At 39.4% G+C, this 17,668-nt stretch overlaps 1 protein-coding gene across 1 annotated transcript; it reads right to left on the bottom strand.

Annotated features, from left to right (window-relative positions):
* Nucleotides 1–12,176: 12,176 nt before the first annotated feature.
* LOC119732886 (fibrinogen C domain-containing protein 1-A-like) lies at nucleotides 12,177–16,950 on the bottom strand. The gene is made up of 5 exons (XM_038206480.1): nucleotides 16,908–16,950; nucleotides 15,618–15,857; nucleotides 14,272–14,414; nucleotides 13,209–13,452; nucleotides 12,177–12,424 (listed from the first exon to the last, which is right to left on the bottom strand). Exons 1-5 carry the CDS (start codon nucleotides 16,948–16,950, stop codon nucleotides 12,177–12,179), a joined length of 918 nt encoding a protein of 305 aa, XP_038062408.1.
* Between the last annotated feature and the right edge of the window lie 718 nt (nucleotides 16,951–17,668).

Here is a 17,668-nt window from a genome sequence, read left to right as displayed (position 1 = left end):
GACAGACACTCGCGATATGTCCTCGTTTTTGGCAGTTGAAACAAGTATTGTTCTTGAATCTGCACTTGTCGGAATGGTGGTTGTCTTTACCACAGCGTTAACAGGCTTTCTGCACATGCTGTTGCTTCTTACTTGCACTGAATACAGGTTTTCGTGCAACCGTTGGTTGGCTTTGCGACAGTTTGTTCAATGTTCGTTCACTATGGGTTTGCGTGGTCTGCAAATCTTTCACATTTTTGGCCGCTCTCTCCATGCTCAAGGCCGTTGCCAATGCTTTTTCAAGTGTCACAGTTTTTTTCAGCAAGAAGGCTACGTTGAATGCGGTCATTTCGGACACCGCAAACTAATCGATCCCGCAACATATCATCTAATGTGCCTCCATAGTTACAAAATTCTGCGAGAGAACGCAGAGCAGCGATATATTGGGCAACAGACTCACTCTCTTCACGTTATCTGCTGTTGAACTTGAATCGTTGAACGATTTCCGACAGTACTGGGTTGTGGTGTTGAGTCATACATTTGACCAGTTCGTCTTACGATTTTTCTCCAGGTTTAGCGGGGGCCACGAGATTGCGAAGCAACTTGTAGGCGTCGGGCCCAATCACAGTGAGAAGCACGGCTTGTTTTTTGCTGCAGTCGTGACATCGTTGGCGACAAAATAATGTCCCAATCTTTCGACGTACTGCAACCATTCCTCCTTTCCTTCGCGAAATTCCTCAATTTTACCGATCAAGGCAGCCATGGTAATCAACTATCCTCGTCGCCAATTTGTAATGAACTGTGATAACCTGGTTTATTCTCGATTTTTTGGCTTGGCACTGGAGAGCACTATTTATTCAACACTGCAATACACACTACACAACTACAGCAATGCACGTACGTGCACAAAGAGAAAATGTATATTTCAGCTCGTTTTGCGTATTTGCGTATTTTGCGGCGGATATATTATAACGTCAAAATCGCCTTAAGATTGGTTTATACTTCATGTAAATGCAAATGCGATGGTAATTTGACGTCAAGCCCGGTTCATACTTCATGCGAATGCGAATCGAACTCGATGTCATGAAACATTCGCTCCGAAATTTGCCGGAGTTGGAATAAGTTCAACTTTTACGAATACTTGCCATAACAGCACAAATTCGCGTTTGCTTTTGTTTTCGCACCGAGTACGAACCGGGCTTTACGAAGTATTCGCTGCGAAATTCGGCAGAGTTGAATGAAATGTGTGCAATTTTCGCAGCGCAAAAATTCCTCCTGACGTCACAAATTCGCGTGTGAAACGGCCATTATGTACCATGAACTGAATCCATCTCTAGTTGTTGTTGTTGTTGTTGTTGTTGTTGTTGTTGAAACATTTCTCGATGCAACAATTTCCACTCGCGGCTATGACCTATGGGTCTGTCGCAGAGACAGACCCAACACAACTGGAGGAGGGACTGTTATCTAGAGCTTGGAAGGAATTCCTATCTTCCATGACAGAGATCTTGATTTTGATCCCGAAGAAAACACGTGTTGTTTTCGGTGGCTCTTAGATCGCAGAAGGTCCTATTTGCCGCCATGTACAAACCACTAAGTGCCAATGGTGACATTATCAGCTAGACTCAACAATCTTGTCTATGCTATCCAAATTCAGTGCCCAATCAGCGGTTCTACTTCTACAGAAACCGCTGGTTGTAAAACTTTTGAGCTATGCAACTCTCTTGGACTGACTCAGATAGTCACTGAACCAACGAGGGAACACTTGCAAGGCTGGGGATATCAGACCACAATCCTGTCTAAGTTAAGCTGGATGTCCCTCTACATATACGAGTATTACAGAGGGAAGGCGTAGCGATGCGAGGCCGACTACTGGGGCATGAGATGCTACCTCTCTTCGGTGGACTGGTCCCTACCTCTTATAAACGCGAAGACCCAGAAGAGGCTTGCAGCAATATCACCAGCATCATCTGAGACGCAATGGATATCTATAATCCCTAGAAAGATTGTTTCCAATAACACACGAGACAATGTATGGTTCAACCATCTTTGCAAAAAAAAAAAACATTCAAGAAGCCTCGTTTGTTCAGGAAACAGAAGGAAAACAGCACCCACAAAAATAGGTACAAGTTTGCAGAAGCTAGAAAGGAATACAATCACAGAGAGAAAGAAGAAAAACAAAATTGTGTATAAAACAAGTTGAAGGAGTAGCTCTCAGAGGGCAGTCTCAGTAGTAACAAGTCGTTGAATACAGTCAATACCTTGTCTGGATGAAAAATAAGAAACCAAACACCAGTCCTAAAAGAAGACAACCTAGTGTTTACCACAGCCAAGGGGAAAGCTAAAAAATTGGTCCAGACCTTTGCAAAGAAATGTCATCTAAAGGATGCAGAGGAGCCTGTACCTGAGGTTCAGCCAACCAGAACAACCTCCAAGGACAGTATCCTTTAAACCCAAGTATATCAAAAGGCTCCTGAGAAACTTACAGCCTGACATAACTACTAGTCCTGATGAAGTTGCCTATCGAGTTCTTAAGGAGTATAGCGCTGAACTAGCCAGACCACCCAGCCATCTATTTGAGCTCTGCTTCTCACATGGATTATTTCCAAGCCAATGGAAACTGCGTCGATAATACCGATACACAAGAGGGACTCGAAATCTGATCCATGCATCAATACACCGTCCCATCTCTCTTCTCAGTAACATCAGCAAGGTTATTGAGGCGGTTATACAGAATAGACTTCAGAAATACCTGCTGCAGAACCATCTTATATCAGACAGACAGTTTGGATTTAGACCCCACCATTCAGCAAATACAACAATTTCTTAAAAAACTCTCTCAGCAATGGTCCAATGCACTGGACAGAGGCAATGAAGTGCGTCTTAAAGCTTTGGATATCAGAGAAGTGCATTTGACAGAGTGTGACACAATGGCCTCTGCTCGAAGCTCAAGGGAAAATGAGTCTATGGCAAGTTGCTCGTATAGATTGACAGATATCTATTAAACCGGTCCATCAAAGTGGTTCTATCTGGCCAGTCCTCACGTATATCTTCCATAATTGCGTCTGTACCCCAGGGATCTACGCTGAGCCCATTTCTGTTCTTCGTCTTTATAGATGATCTGGGAAATGAGTGCGGGAACACACTGTATCTATATGCAGATGACTCGACCCTCTACTGCGAGATTAGATTAGGTGATGACCATGAGGCCATATATAACAGCTAGCCTGAATAGGGACCTGGAATGAGGATCTGGGCAGACAGATGAAACGTGGTCTTCGAACCAACCAAGTGCAAGGCCCTTACAATTTTTAGAAAGAGGAACCCATCTAGGTTATCCCCTCTTTTGGGGGAACACCAGACTAGCTGAGAAAGATGAGCTTGAAAACGTGGGTTGTCACTGTTGATGAAAAACTCACTTGGGCAAGGCACATTTCTAACTAGCTGGACAGCAGCTGGGAGCTATAAGGAGATGTTGCAGAGCAAAGCTCTCCCAATCATCGGCGTGGACGAACAGGAGGCAAGAGTGAATCTCAACATTCCATCTCTGTAACAGTTCTGTACATGATGCATGGTAGTCTTTGGCCATCAGACTTGAAGGCTATATGCTCCCACAGCCCCATATGAGATACGAAGTGCAACACGCTTCAGCTTGTCGATACAGCCACGCACTCGCTGATCAAGTCCATAGGACATATTCGACTGGTAAATAACTTTTATCCACACTGCAGTCCATATCTGGAACAGACTCCCATAATGTGTAGCTGGAGTAATCAAAGACAGTGGCAGTCTCTCCTTCAAAAGTAGGGTTCATCAACATCTTCTGTCAAAGCATTGGTGTGTAGCAGGCCCCTTACCCCTCTAAGCTGCTGTGAACCACTGATTGGCCCATGGAGACTTCATTTATAGTGCTTTGTTGCCCATATCTGCACATGACCAAAAACTACTCCTTGGGCTATTGTTCACCTTAGCATTTAAACAAAATGTAAACAAATGTACACCAAATTAAAATGCAGTGTGAAAAATGGTAAGCAGAATAATAAGGAACGACAGGTCAAAGGCTACCCAGAGAATGGTAACCGCCCTTCTTCGTTCAATGTGGTGTCTATCTTTCTGACAGGTACCATCTGTGTATTTCTTCCAAATTACAGAAGCGGGTTCCCCTTCGTTGGTTAGCAATTGAGTCTGTCAGGCACAATACATACACCACCAAGAGTGATGTGTAAGTTTGCATCTCTGTCGTGTATTGAAGACCGGTGGCGTATCCAGCTTTTTGTGTCAGGGCGGGTACAATTACTGTGTCGACGTCTGAAAAGGCCGTCTCCAAAAACTGTCGTTTTTTAATTTGTTTGATGACGCCATCAAAATACCGCAGTTGGGGTTTCCCCTTGGTGCCCCTTACTGGAAACAGTTTTGCGTCACTATAAAAAAAAAATCATCTCGCAGTTTACCATGTAGAGTTGTACGTTGAGGGCGCTAGTCAGACAAAAATAGCTCCAATTCCATACACCGTAACACATACTTAAGACAAGCAGAATCTCTCTGCAGTAAATGTTTATGGAATTTTATGTACCATTGTAAATATACTTTATAATGCATTTATCTTCTTCTTTTTTTAGATTAAGTCATTGATTTATTTTTTCATTCGGATTTTTGCCTGCTTCTCCTTAACAGCCAAGAATAATGAATACCTTTTGATTGTGTATTTATTTGTTTTTCATTCACTTAGGTGGTCGTTTGGAATACTTCTGTGGGAAATATCCGCTGTTGGTAAGCTATTACAACCCAATAATATGAACAATGGGATTTGTATACCACCTAAATACTTAGATAAAATAATAAAATAAAGTAAACAGAAAAATATCATTTACATTTTAATCCTGATAACATTTATAATAGGCTTTACATCGAGTTTTAACTTTGAACAACGTTAAATTACACAGATTAGTTTTCTACCAAACAAAAACAGGAGGTCAAAATATATAGCTGTGACCACGTAGACATTTTCAGAGACAACGTTAACTTTGGTATCACCTATTAAAATTGTTGCTGGTCTCAATAGGGGAGCCTATCTTGGCACCTGTCTTACGGACTGACAGAACATTATCTGAATCATTCATAACACTTCGAATAAACACAATTTCTCCTTTATAAATCTCTCCTCGTGTGATTGTTTTCTTTTGTAGGGGGAACTCCCTACCCGACCATTGGCAGCGATTCTTTGCCCGGAAAGCTGCTGAAAGGATACCGCATGGCTAAGCCAAGCAACTGTGATGACCACAGGTATTAAGAAGAGAGAGTGTAAAAGGTTTCCCAAAGAAGAACAGAAATTCAGCTTTCTAAAAGGAGAGTAACAATATTACTCACAGATCGGTAGATGTACTTGTTTAACGATCGTGAAGAATAAAATAATGCATCGTTTGTGCTGATCATCTCATCCATGGCGAAGTGTATGGTTCTTCATTGAACAATGATCTATATATTGGTCGCTTGTGGATCCTTTCCTTTCCTTTCACGTTTTATATGTCTGTGCTCATGTGTGCTTTCGGTGAAACAGGGGCCAGCGACCCTTGATCCTGGTTCAAGTAGCCCTTTCTCTTCAATACATTTCAGCCCTTATCAAAAAAATAAGAAGAATTCAGAACATAATAATAATAAAAAACGACGGTAAGGTTTAACGACATTGCGTATGGGTATGTTTGAAAGTAGATATTAAGGATGGGCCAATGCAATAATTTCGTCCGTATTAATTAACATCAACAAACCTTGTTCAATGTTAAACACTTCCGAAGACAAATCACACATTCAATAGAACTTTCACTTTCCAAAGTTATGTAGTTTGGAACAGACGATTTGCCTTTAAACTCTATATTTATTGATTTTATTCTCTTTAACATGTACTTAAATCATAGGCGCGATGACAATGATCGGGGGAGGATCAGAAGAAAGAAGTAAATCGTTTATTTCAATTCACTTCTCCACTGATAGTTTGTTTTTTGGTTCTTTTGCTATAGTTATGCTCTGATGCGCAAGTGCTGGGACGAGGATGCTAATAATAGGCCAACCTTCACCGAGTTGGTCTCCATCCTGAGTGGCATGGCAGTGAATAACACAAATAGTGTGAGTTGGATTTCACCTAAAAATAAGCATCCGTAAACTTATCTAAAGCTTAACTAAAGTACAGCTGTGCTAAAAATGTTACATTAACTTTAGGTCAACTGGACTCACAAGGTCAGAGCAGAACAGAAAATCAACCCTATATCATTAGAAATCCATTGAAAACGAACCGCAGATATTAACGTACTATAGCGGTACGCCAGTAAGGAGGTCCGCTCAAATGATTAGATTTAAGGACGCCAAGGACAAATCAAGACAAACAGAGACAAATCAAAGCAGGAGTCAAATTATGCTTGGTCTCATGAACTTGTTCACATAAATCGATTGCAATAGTTTAAATTAACACATGATCTCAATTTTAACCTACAAAAACAACTGTTACAAAAAGTATTGATAAGATAATAGATCAGTTTCTAGCTCTATAAATTGTGAAACAGTTGCCATTGATAAAATATATTAAATGACAAAGTTTGTATTTCTAAAGTTCCCAGATTCAAAGTGAGGTTCCTAAGATTCACTGGTTCCTAAGATTCACCGGTTTCTAAGATTCACCGGTTCCTAAGATTCACCGGTTCTAATATTTTAATCAGGTTCCCCGAAGTTCCCCGGACGCCTGGCAAGTGTCCGGCTGTGTTGTGAACTAGGCCTCCATATTGCACCTGACATGAAACAGTCATATTGCAATAAATCAACATGTGACACACGGTGATTAAAACTTTGAGATAACGAAGACCAATTCACCCCAAAATCACCTCTTTTGTCAACATGAAATAAACCAACGCCTAGCCCAGCGGTAGCAGAGAACTTGCATTTTGACATTAAAATAATACACATTTTACTCATTTGAAACTAAAATGTTGGTTTTCAAGCACAAGTTTTGTACACGATACTCACACTTTGGTGTGCAGGCAGAAAAGGGATGATATTCGCGCGTTCACGGCACTGAGTGCGCGTTTGTATACATTTTTCTGGGCTGTGTGCCAATTGTACGGTGCCTCGTAAAAGACGTCTCACTACAGTACCTTAACTAGCGTTTATTATCAAAAAATACCCAAAATCTTTGCTACCCCATTTTAGCGATTCGAACTTGACTATTGGTTTGTATTTTGATATCCTGCTTTGTTTATAATGAAGACATAATCCTTTTCCCGATGAAAAGAAAGTTGCGACTGGAAAAGGAAAGACGACAAATACTTGACGAATGAGGGCGTTGTTAAGACGCCATTTTGGGGAGTAATAGATACGTGTTTCTAGACGTGTCCCTGCCCCTCCTCCAATAAAAAATGGGGACCGGGAGCTAGTTCCCATTTAAGGCCATTGATTGGATGACCTCTGCACGTGCGCAGTATGATTGTTTATTTTTGAAAATGATGATTACAACGTTGCGCATGGATGACAGTTGAACACATGCGACCTTTAGAAAAAACAAGACTGTTACCATAACCAGAAGGCAAAATAGCCAGCGTCTTCACGAAGGCTCATTTCGAGCATTTAAACTGTATAGGTTTCAAAATACTGAAAATAGTGCCCTTTTCTTTATTGAGAAGTACTGTGGCAACAACACTCAATACGCCAAGATTATTCAACGGTTAATGTTTCCCTTTCTATTCCGCAGACGTATATGGCGATGGACAGCATCAGGTATATCAATTGGAGCGCCATTCGCCCCGAGTTTGATGACAAATGAGAGTTCACCAAAGCAAAATAAAAAAGGCGTGGTGCCTGTTTCTCTTCGTAACACTGGTTAAGTCAACTCGAAGATTGAAAGAATTAGGCAGGGCGAGGAAGAAGTTATTTCTTAAATGTCTGTGCCTTTTGTAGTTCTACTATAACGCTGGGGAAACGTGATAGACCTATAGTTCCCCAGCGATACTATAAAATTAGAGCATTCTAAACTATCGAGATCTGGCTACGGTATGTTCTTCAGTCTGCAGATCAACAATATTTATTCAGAATCTTAAAACAAACAACAAACATCTATATTTTAAAAACTTATTTTGAAGCTATGTTCAATGCTGTTTTTTGCTGAACTGAACTATGGAATGGTATACACATAATGAATGTTTACGAGTGCAATGGTGAGACTATTTTCACGAGCTGAATTTAACAAGGCGCATCCTCACATTTCGAGTGTTTCGTACTATGATTAGGACCTAGGTCCTCTTTTGTGTCAATGTGCTAGAACGTTACTCCCGTGTTCCATTCCACGAGGCGAAGCCGAGTTAAATGGAACATTTCTTATGTCACCTCATGAAATTATTCTTACCATCGCACTCACAAACATTCTTTATTTGTATACTATTACACATGATGTTTAATCCCATATGCTAACAGGAATACATTTGTTGTTATAAAATATAAATCTTTGTACCACCTTACCATCAACATTTTTTTGTAATATAATTATCGTTCACAATGTATTGATTTTAGAGTTTGAGGGCATGAATGTGCACACTGTCAAACATTGAAAGAAATCGCCCGACTGTACGGAGATAACACATATTAGTTATGACCATTTTAAAATAGTGATATTTCCACAGAAAATATCGGGTCAGGCATAAGTAACTATAATATTAGTCCTAACCAACTATAATATTTAAATTCTACTGACGTATGTACAAAATGAACTTAACAGAATGATTTCATTACATAGTTAATTACGGATTGAAACAGCGAAATGTGAACACGTACAAAAAGTCAACTGTCAAGACAATTCTAACAACTATGTTTGATACCTGCAATCTATTACAACAGGAAATGGTACCTTAGTACAGCATGAAATGACAACTTAATGAGGAGACAGTTTATTTTAAATAGTTTCACACAAAATACTGGTCAGAAGCAGACATTTCAGTGGTCACATCCCTAATGCTTTTACGAATTATATCGTCGAAAAATGCTGAAAACGTTTTTTGAGGGAGTATTTTTAACGGGGTTATGAGAGGGTTTCTGTTGGTTTTTGTTTGTGTGCAAGTCTTCTCAATAAGGTACCAGTCTTACTATAACTACTATAACAACTATAATCAAGAGTATTATTTGGCAAAATAGGGGCCGAAACGCCCTCCTCTTTCCACTCAGACACGCCCTTCCTACTACACGGTGAATTATAAACGCTTTTCCTTTACTATACAGCAAAACTGTCAAAGGCACAATTATATTACAAAACTTGAAATCATTAGGATTACGGTTAAGATTACAACACTGTACAGATTAATGCATATGGTATGCGAATGTTGAAGTGTGCAAGTTTAACTACATGTACAGTGGCGTGCGATAACTTACAACAGCAACACAATAATATTTACCTGTATAATATTTGTTCTTCCCTATATAGGGCAATTTCAATTTGATTGGTCCCCACTTATTTGCTAAATATTCAATATCAATCCAGTTTTAAATGTTTAGTCACCAATACCCGACGTGAAAGTTGTTCAACAATTTACCCCAGTGTACAAGGTGTATTGAACATGATAGGTTAATGTGCAAAAGTTATGAAGTTAAACACTGTCAAAGTGGCTCCATCTTAAAGGGTATGTCATTAGCTTTTCATTGGTATCTGATTTGCATCTCTTCAGCCGTGGATGACCGAGCACCATGGATTTCAAACCAAAGGCCAATAACCCACTGTTTCCAAGTTTCCTGAATAAGTGGTGAGTTAAGCTGGCACAAGAATCTAATATAGGTTTTCCCGGCTATTTTAAATCAGTTTTTATTCAAAATCAACAACTCTAACATTCAATTTCGTCCAAGAAAAGTTTCACACGCTTTTAACAAAACCAATTCGGTCATTTTCCAATCAATTTCAAAGTTTGATCACCCTTTTTAGTCACCGGGTCAAGAATATTCGTCATAACAGATCAAATTCGTTGAAGCTGTTTCCGAATGGCAGCAATTATTGATCGAATTCGTCTTTTATAAATCAATTAGACGAATTTGATTTGTGGATAACAAGGTTCGGCGTAGACGAGACGAAATCGAATACTCCTGGACAAAAACGTGCTCATTGATTCAGTTTGCTTGAACTGAATTTGAAATTGTCTGACAAAAGACAAAATTAAACATTAGAAGTGCACTAAATCGAGGTTGATGGACGAATTTTAAAATTAGAAGCGGTGAATTCGAATGATAAATGTTTTAAAATAGCCGGGAAAACCGATAATACCGGAGTCTTATATAGCGCACTTTTTCTACCACCAATAGGTACACAATGCACTGGAAATTATGTATATTATGAAAGAAAGGTTAAAATACCTTATGACAAACGTTTATGACAAGTGTGCTTCCGTACTGTGCAACTGTAATTAGCGGTAAGACCTGCCGTTCTGAAGTAGACTTTGCATGAGATTTTCCATTCTTAAGTTGACATTTTGCCCAAACCGCCTCCTTCACTATACCGTTTAATGATGGAATGATATATTGTGCTCAAGTTTTAATTAAGCATAAACATAATTCCTGAGCGCATGATTACTCGTTCGTAAGCACAGAATGCACGGTAATAAGCAGTTGTGGATCTTGCAGTATATTCGGCTCAATTAGCTTTTAGTGAAGGTTCCGCTCTTGCACTCGAACTTCTAATTAACGGCAAACACTTTAGCGCTTATTAGGCCATTCTTAAGCATGGACAGGATCTGTCGTTTTATGTTACTGACCATCAATCGATTAAATTTTAATTGAATAATATTTGTTTCATGTTGGAACGGTGCTTGTGCGCGACATTCTAATTAAAAGTCAAATGGGGGTGGGGGGTACTTCTGAGGTGTACGCGATTAGCAAACATTTTATTCCTCTTTTAAAATATAGGTTTTCCCGGCTATTTTAACACTTGTATCACACAAATTCCCTATATCGATACTTTAATTTCGTCCCCGATCATCGCCAAGCTCACTTCTCAATTTGAATTTCAGAAAGCCACCACTAGATTTTATTTAAGGTTCAGTATAATTCAAATTGTTAGCATTCCGATTCGTCCAAAATCTTTGAAATTCGTCTCGCGAAGCCATCGGCGTTGAATTGACAAAGCAAATTCGTTTTTTGTCATTCGTTTTCATGTTGTTGTCATTACATTTCGTCCCCGGTGACTTAAATTGTATACGTTTAGAAAATGCGCCCAATATTTAGACTTATTTGAAGAATTATGCATATTAAAACAATGATAATTCGACATATATTTCCTTATATGTATAAATAAAAATAGTTAGCTGTAAGGTATGAATTTTTATTTCTGTGTTTCACAATTGACATTATATCAGGAATTGACATTTCACAATATGCACTTATGACATTGACACTAGGCTTTAAGTTCAAAGACCTTCTTAATGCTGTTCTTTGATAGACATACCTTATTTCTGTTGTTTTATTTATATACATGTACATATATCAAAGAGCAACATTACGAAGGTGTTTGATCTTAATGCTTTACATATGCTAAGCAAAGAGCATAATGTGAAAGTTCAATTTCTGATTTTCATGTTAATTGTCAAAGAAAACTCAAAAGTTACAGCTACACTTTCATTTATGAGAAATATTTGTTAGAAATTTAAATTTGATTAATGCAAAAACAAGTCCAAAGATTGGGCACATGTTTAATCGTAACGTTTTAAGTCACCAGAAATGAAATGAAACGACAAGAACATTAAAACGAATGACAAAAAAACGAATTTGCTTTTTCGATTCAACGCCGAATGCTTCACGAGACGAATTTCAAAGATTTTGGACGAATCGGAATGGTAAAAGTTTGAATTATACTGAACCTTAAATAAAATCTAGTGGTGGCTTTTTGAAATTCAAATTGAGAATTGAGCTTGGCGATGTTCGGGGACGAAATTAAAGTATCGATACAGGGAATTTGTGTGATACAAGTGTTAAAATAGCCGGGAAAACCTATATTTTAAAAGAGGAATAAAATGTTTGCTAATCGCGTACACCTCAGAAGTACCCCCCCGTGTGATACAAGTTTTAAAATAGCTGGGAAACCTATATCTGTGAAAAATGCTAACCATAAGTTCAGATTTCTGCTGCGGTATACAGTATATATTTTAGGTACAACGTACTATTAAAAGTGTTTAATAGCCTTGGAGTTTTGCCTACACACGCCGGGTTTTCATTTCGCACCACACCATCTTCCGGCCTGTCGCTGCCGTGCCATATCCGATGCCACGTTGGATGCTGGTTTGGTATTCGCCATTCAAGTTCTGTTTGCTGCCGCTGCAGGTGCTGAACCACCAACCGCCTCTCTCCTGCTGTGCACAATTCGCCATGGACTCGTCATCGTTATCTTGATCGTACGTGGAGAAAGGCTGGCCATTTAGTCCGGTGATAGATACCTGATTAGCTAAAAATCAAAGAAAAAGGCGTGATTAGATGACTGTTTTGTTCCAAGTTATATAGGTCGCGTACTATATAATGTAGCAAAATATGAATTGTTAGGCTAAAAAGAAACATGGTCAACTTAATCGTTTGTATCTCGAAACACACATTTGTCAATTTGCGGGGTTAATAGGGTCACTTCGTGGTGACGGTGACGAAATGTGTGCTTGACTGGTTTTAAATACTTTGTTTAAGACCGGTCTGAGTCTTGAATTACTTCTCTGATAATTACCCTCGGCAAACCCATTCATCAATACCTTTCCGGTCCAAAATCAAACGTTTCGGTCCAGAAGTCAACGCAAGTCATTCTGAATTTTCAATGATTTCGTTCACCTATTTCACTTCATAGTTTTCGAAAAACTATAATTATGGAATGTCCATCTCGCGCAAAGTCGTAAACAACTCCCTATCGCGATGTGGCGCATAAGGCAGCTGTGCTGGTGTATTGTGAATTTAGGAATATGAAATACGGACTCACTGGTAGTATTGCGCTGCCTACGTGCATGAGGATGTGAATATTCAACCAATAAAACAGTAAAAAGGGCTGGATGTCATAGGAGTCCAAATTTCATGTGACACTGGAACAGTGTATAAAAAAGGCCAGCCGATCACTTCATCAACGGTTTAAAACCGTCAACGTGACGGACTCTCCAACAAAAGGAATGGGAACGTAAACCTGGGTAAACTGTTAAAGGTATTTCTGAATGACAATGACAAACAATTACCTATGTAATATAGAGAGTACGAACTTCCAAGATGCAGCTCGTACGTAATAGCCCCAATGTTAAAAGGCTGATACTCTCCACGCCCGGTGCTTCCAACGTCATTTCGAAGATCCATTCTCAAAGACCAGGTCTGCCCGGGATTGTCGGTCAGACGGTGGATGACCTCGTTGCCCAACCAGAACTCCCCCATCAGATCACCGAAGCCATCACGGTAATCGGCCCAGCCACGGGTGAAATTCACCGATCCATCCACGCGTCGCTGAAATACCTAAAGAAAAAAATAGATTGAAAACGATTGGGCAATGTTTTACAAAACAACAGATCCTCAGCAAGGAAAATAGATTCTGACTTTTCTTTCCGTTTAATTGTGTGCAATCTAATCTTTGCACATTCAAGATAACTATTATGCAAATCAAATGGATTTCAAAAGAATAGAAAAGTTACGATGAAAACAAAAACTTCATTAGGACTGCTGCACTTTTCGTTTGAAAGTATCGTTTACTTTCTTTGTAACCATTCTTATTACCAGGATTTTAAGTTATTGCCATCTTTCTTTCATCATCACCGCTATTTATATATATATATGTTATAGGATTTCTTGTGTCATTTTGACCTGGAAATTAAAGCGCGAGGCCAATAGAACCAGGATCAGAGTTTTAGAGTGAAGAGCGTTGATTGTAGCATTCGAACTTAAAGGAAACGTGCAGTGGAAATTCAGCTCATCTTGTTTTTCTGCACATTACTATGTGTGTTGCAACAAGTCGAGCACTGATAAGAAGAGTTAATACAAGATACTGTTTATAAAAAGCAAAATTTTAGGTCCCAAGTCTTTGTTTTTCTTCGTTTTCCATTACTGATAATACAAGGTACCTGTTATAACAATTAAAGGTAATTCTTAAAGTCCCAAGGACCTTGTTATAAAGGTGTTCGACTGTACTTGTTTCATTGAAGTGACAAGAAGGTATAGTTTCCAATTGTTAGCAAATTTCATATTGCAGTGGTTTAAACGCTGTGATGCATAGGTTTGCTATTAAGTACCTTCAAACAGTGACGAAATATAATTGATTGGGGAATGGGATTAACTTACGATCCAACCTTCATTATCCATATCACAGTAGACCCGTAAACCCTCTGGATACTGCGATGGGTAGATGGTGTAGGCACCATTCGTCCTCTCACCGGCTTCATATAGGGCTTCACAGTCGGGCGCCCTGACACCCACAGTTGGTTCTGCAGTTGGGTCAGCAGTGGTCAAGTTTAAGTAATACCAAGAGGTTTGACAGTTTATCCTATCTGGACTGGGGCGCAACAAGGCTCCTCCGAAACTTATTTTTGTAATAATTCTTATTTGAATTCGTGAATTTTCCTGATGTTAATCGGAGTATGTATTGAATAAACACCACTTCTGTGGAATGGCCATGTTGCCACGGCAACCGATTGAAACAAAATTTAGGTACATTTGGGCTATTTTATATAAGTTCATACAACTATGCATTTTTGGGAGATTCGAAAATGTGTACATTTGCTATTTACATTATGGTTAAAATCATGATCACGTGATCAAACAATGCGTGTTGGCAAATAAGCTGACACTAATGGCGTACAAAAAGTACCAATTTTTACCTTTGTCTGCACAATAATTTTATTGGTTATTGAATGGTACTCTTGTAAAGCATGGAAAAAGTACTTTATTTGCGCCCTTGGCCTCAGCGGTGACTTACAAATGTTTGTACCAAATCTGAAAGGATCTGAATAGAAAATGTAGGAATGATGGAAGAGGAGAAGTACTGTATTTGACTTAAAATGTTCACAATTACGTTTCTGTCAATCACAAAAAAATCACCGAGGTAAAGTCAGCACGTGTTTTGATGTTCTCTTGGTCTCCTTGGTACACTGAGTCATCGCTACAGGCAGAGGGCCCAAATAACACACAAACGCCCGGTTTTTAAAGGATGGATGTGTGTATGTTTATATCCTACTTTCAACTGTTCTTTCCGATTAACATCATCGCTCAACGCGCGTTTTACATGACACTTTTCGGGGATTTCAGGACTTAGTGCCCCTTTAAAGAGTACCAGCCAGCCAACTACATGCACAACTTAGGAAACTCAGCCGATTTATTTTAACTTAAAAATTTGATTCATTTTCTTGTTTTCAAAATACAGTTTCTTGTTTCGTAGATGTGTTTTTTTTGTGATGGGACTTTTCGTCTGCATTCATAACACCCAAATCACTTTGAGCACAGATACATCTTGACGATAAATGTGGTCCCGTTTATAATTAAATTGGTCCCGTTTAAGTTCATTTATTCTCATCTTACTGGCCAAACAGAGGGCATGGTGCCTTTACCATCGTGCCCATTAAATCCAATAAAACTGTTCCTTGTCCAACAAAAACAAACGAACAAAAATAAACAAACAGTTGGATCCTCACCTGGGCAGTTGAGCCGTTCACGAATCTCCGTCTTGTTCGTTGAAAACAAGACCGGTTCGGAATTGGGGAACTGGTGTATTGCAGGCAGCGCGAACTTAGGATTGCTCAATCCGCCGGGTACGATACTGGTGCACTCGCAAGGGTCGGACGCAGAACGCAACACCCAGCGAAGTTTGCTTTCCCGCTGAGGGTCCGGCTCGCTGCCCAAGTAACATACTCTCGCAGAGGTGAGGTGAATTTCTCAAAGAAAGTAGGAGGAAAAAGAAAACGCATTTAGGTTGATTTGTGAACGCATGCCTGAAAACCTTGTTTTTAACACGGGACTTGCATTTCAATGGAAACTGCTAAGCCTCACCCGAGCATGGAGCAAAAACATTAACGGGCATTTATAACATAAGCAGGTTTAACGGCGTCAATCGCTTCTCAGGAGTTAGGGGGGGGGGGGGATACCTTGATGAGCACTTATGCGAACGCGAAGCGCGAACTATAACGGCGTGGGGTTTTGGCCCGCTTAAGGGCCCCGAAATGATGTTGGATTTTTGACGCTCTTTGTTGCAATGAGGCAATACTGACCACCTAAACCATTTTTTTGGGCAAAACTTAATACCTATCGGAGCTATAGATTTATATTTAGGCTGCAATTTTTCTTTGGAGACGAAAAAAGTGGGGTTGGGGTGGGGAAATTTGGTGCCCGCTTTAGGGATTCTAGACGCTGTAGTGCGATCTGAGGTAATTTCTGACCAAATTTGACCAATTTCTTTTGGCAAAAAAAAAAAAATACCATTGAAACATAATTGTCGAGTTTTTGATTATTTGTATTACCTTTTCTGAGCCATGAGATTCATATATAGGTTGAGGACAACGATTATGATATCCCCCATTGTAAAAAAAAAAAGTGTGGGGAACTTGTTAGTTACTCGCTTGAAATGTTTTAATTTCAATATCAAGATGTGTGACGCTGACAAAAAAAAAGTTAATGGTAATTATAAGTTGAAAACCTTTTCATTTCAATTTACCAAATGTAAATTCAAATTTCGTCCGAGAAGAATTTGACAGGCTTTGAGCAAAATCATTTTAGTTACGTATCTATTTGGTACTTGATCAATAATAGATTTGTCAATACAGATCGAATTCCTCTCAGCAATTCCTGAATGACAGCATTCGGAGAACAATATAGCTTTCATTAGTTACCTTTACACCTGTATCGTGGAAGTTCCACAGAAAAAAATAGCCAAGAAAACTTAGTATAATTTTGCTACGCCATTACAATTGTAACAGCATTGTACTCACCTACACAAATCACCAGGAAACCCACCAGTGGCGTTGGTATCATTTTCGCCTGACTTTCTAATATGATCCTTCGTATTCTAAGATGGTCTGTGATTCTCAGTGATTCTAATATGTCAAAGCAAGATGTGTTAGCAGGCTTGTGTTGGCTACGAGTGCTCACGTTTTGCACGGATAGACGACCTACACACGACAGCGCTGTTATTTTTTGTGTAGACCAAAGCGTTAGGAACTGGTACAAAACATCGTCAATTAGGCCTGTAATTGCTCACGTAAGTGGCTTTTAAATTGTTCAAAGAGGACACCAATACCAAGGTTAACTCTTTAAGTGCATTTTTACCAAAAACATAACACCTTCCGTGGAGAATATGAAATAATTATGATCATTATAGCTGAAGGTTCGATGGATATGAAATAATTATGACCATTAGCAAGGGTCGATGAATCCATTACAAGGCCAGTAACTTAAGCGTTGGAATTATCAAATATCGTAAATGTTTAATCATCTAAACGTGTATATTTTGGCCACTGCCGAGAAAATAAAAAAACAATCTCTAGATAATGAAACAAAAGAACAAGCTTGTAGTGCACGGATCCATCGAATACAATTACCCCCTTAACGGTGACAGTGCCCCCCCCCCCCTCCCAGTTAAATTAACGGCAATATGACTTCGCCCCTCTTTTTCTTTCTCCACCCCCCCCCCCTTCTCCTTTCTTCTCCTTTCTAGGAATGAGGGGGTGGAGTGAGCGCCCCCTTGACTCAC

The sequence above is a fragment of the Patiria miniata genome, unplaced genomic scaffold, assembly GCF_015706575.1.
Source record: "Patiria miniata isolate m_02_andy unplaced genomic scaffold, ASM1570657v1 HiC_scaffold_1, whole genome shotgun sequence".
In the NCBI taxonomy this organism is placed as follows: Eukaryota; Metazoa; Echinodermata; class Asteroidea; order Valvatida; family Asterinidae; genus Patiria; species Patiria miniata.
This window is presented reverse-complemented; position numbering and strand designations above follow the sequence as displayed.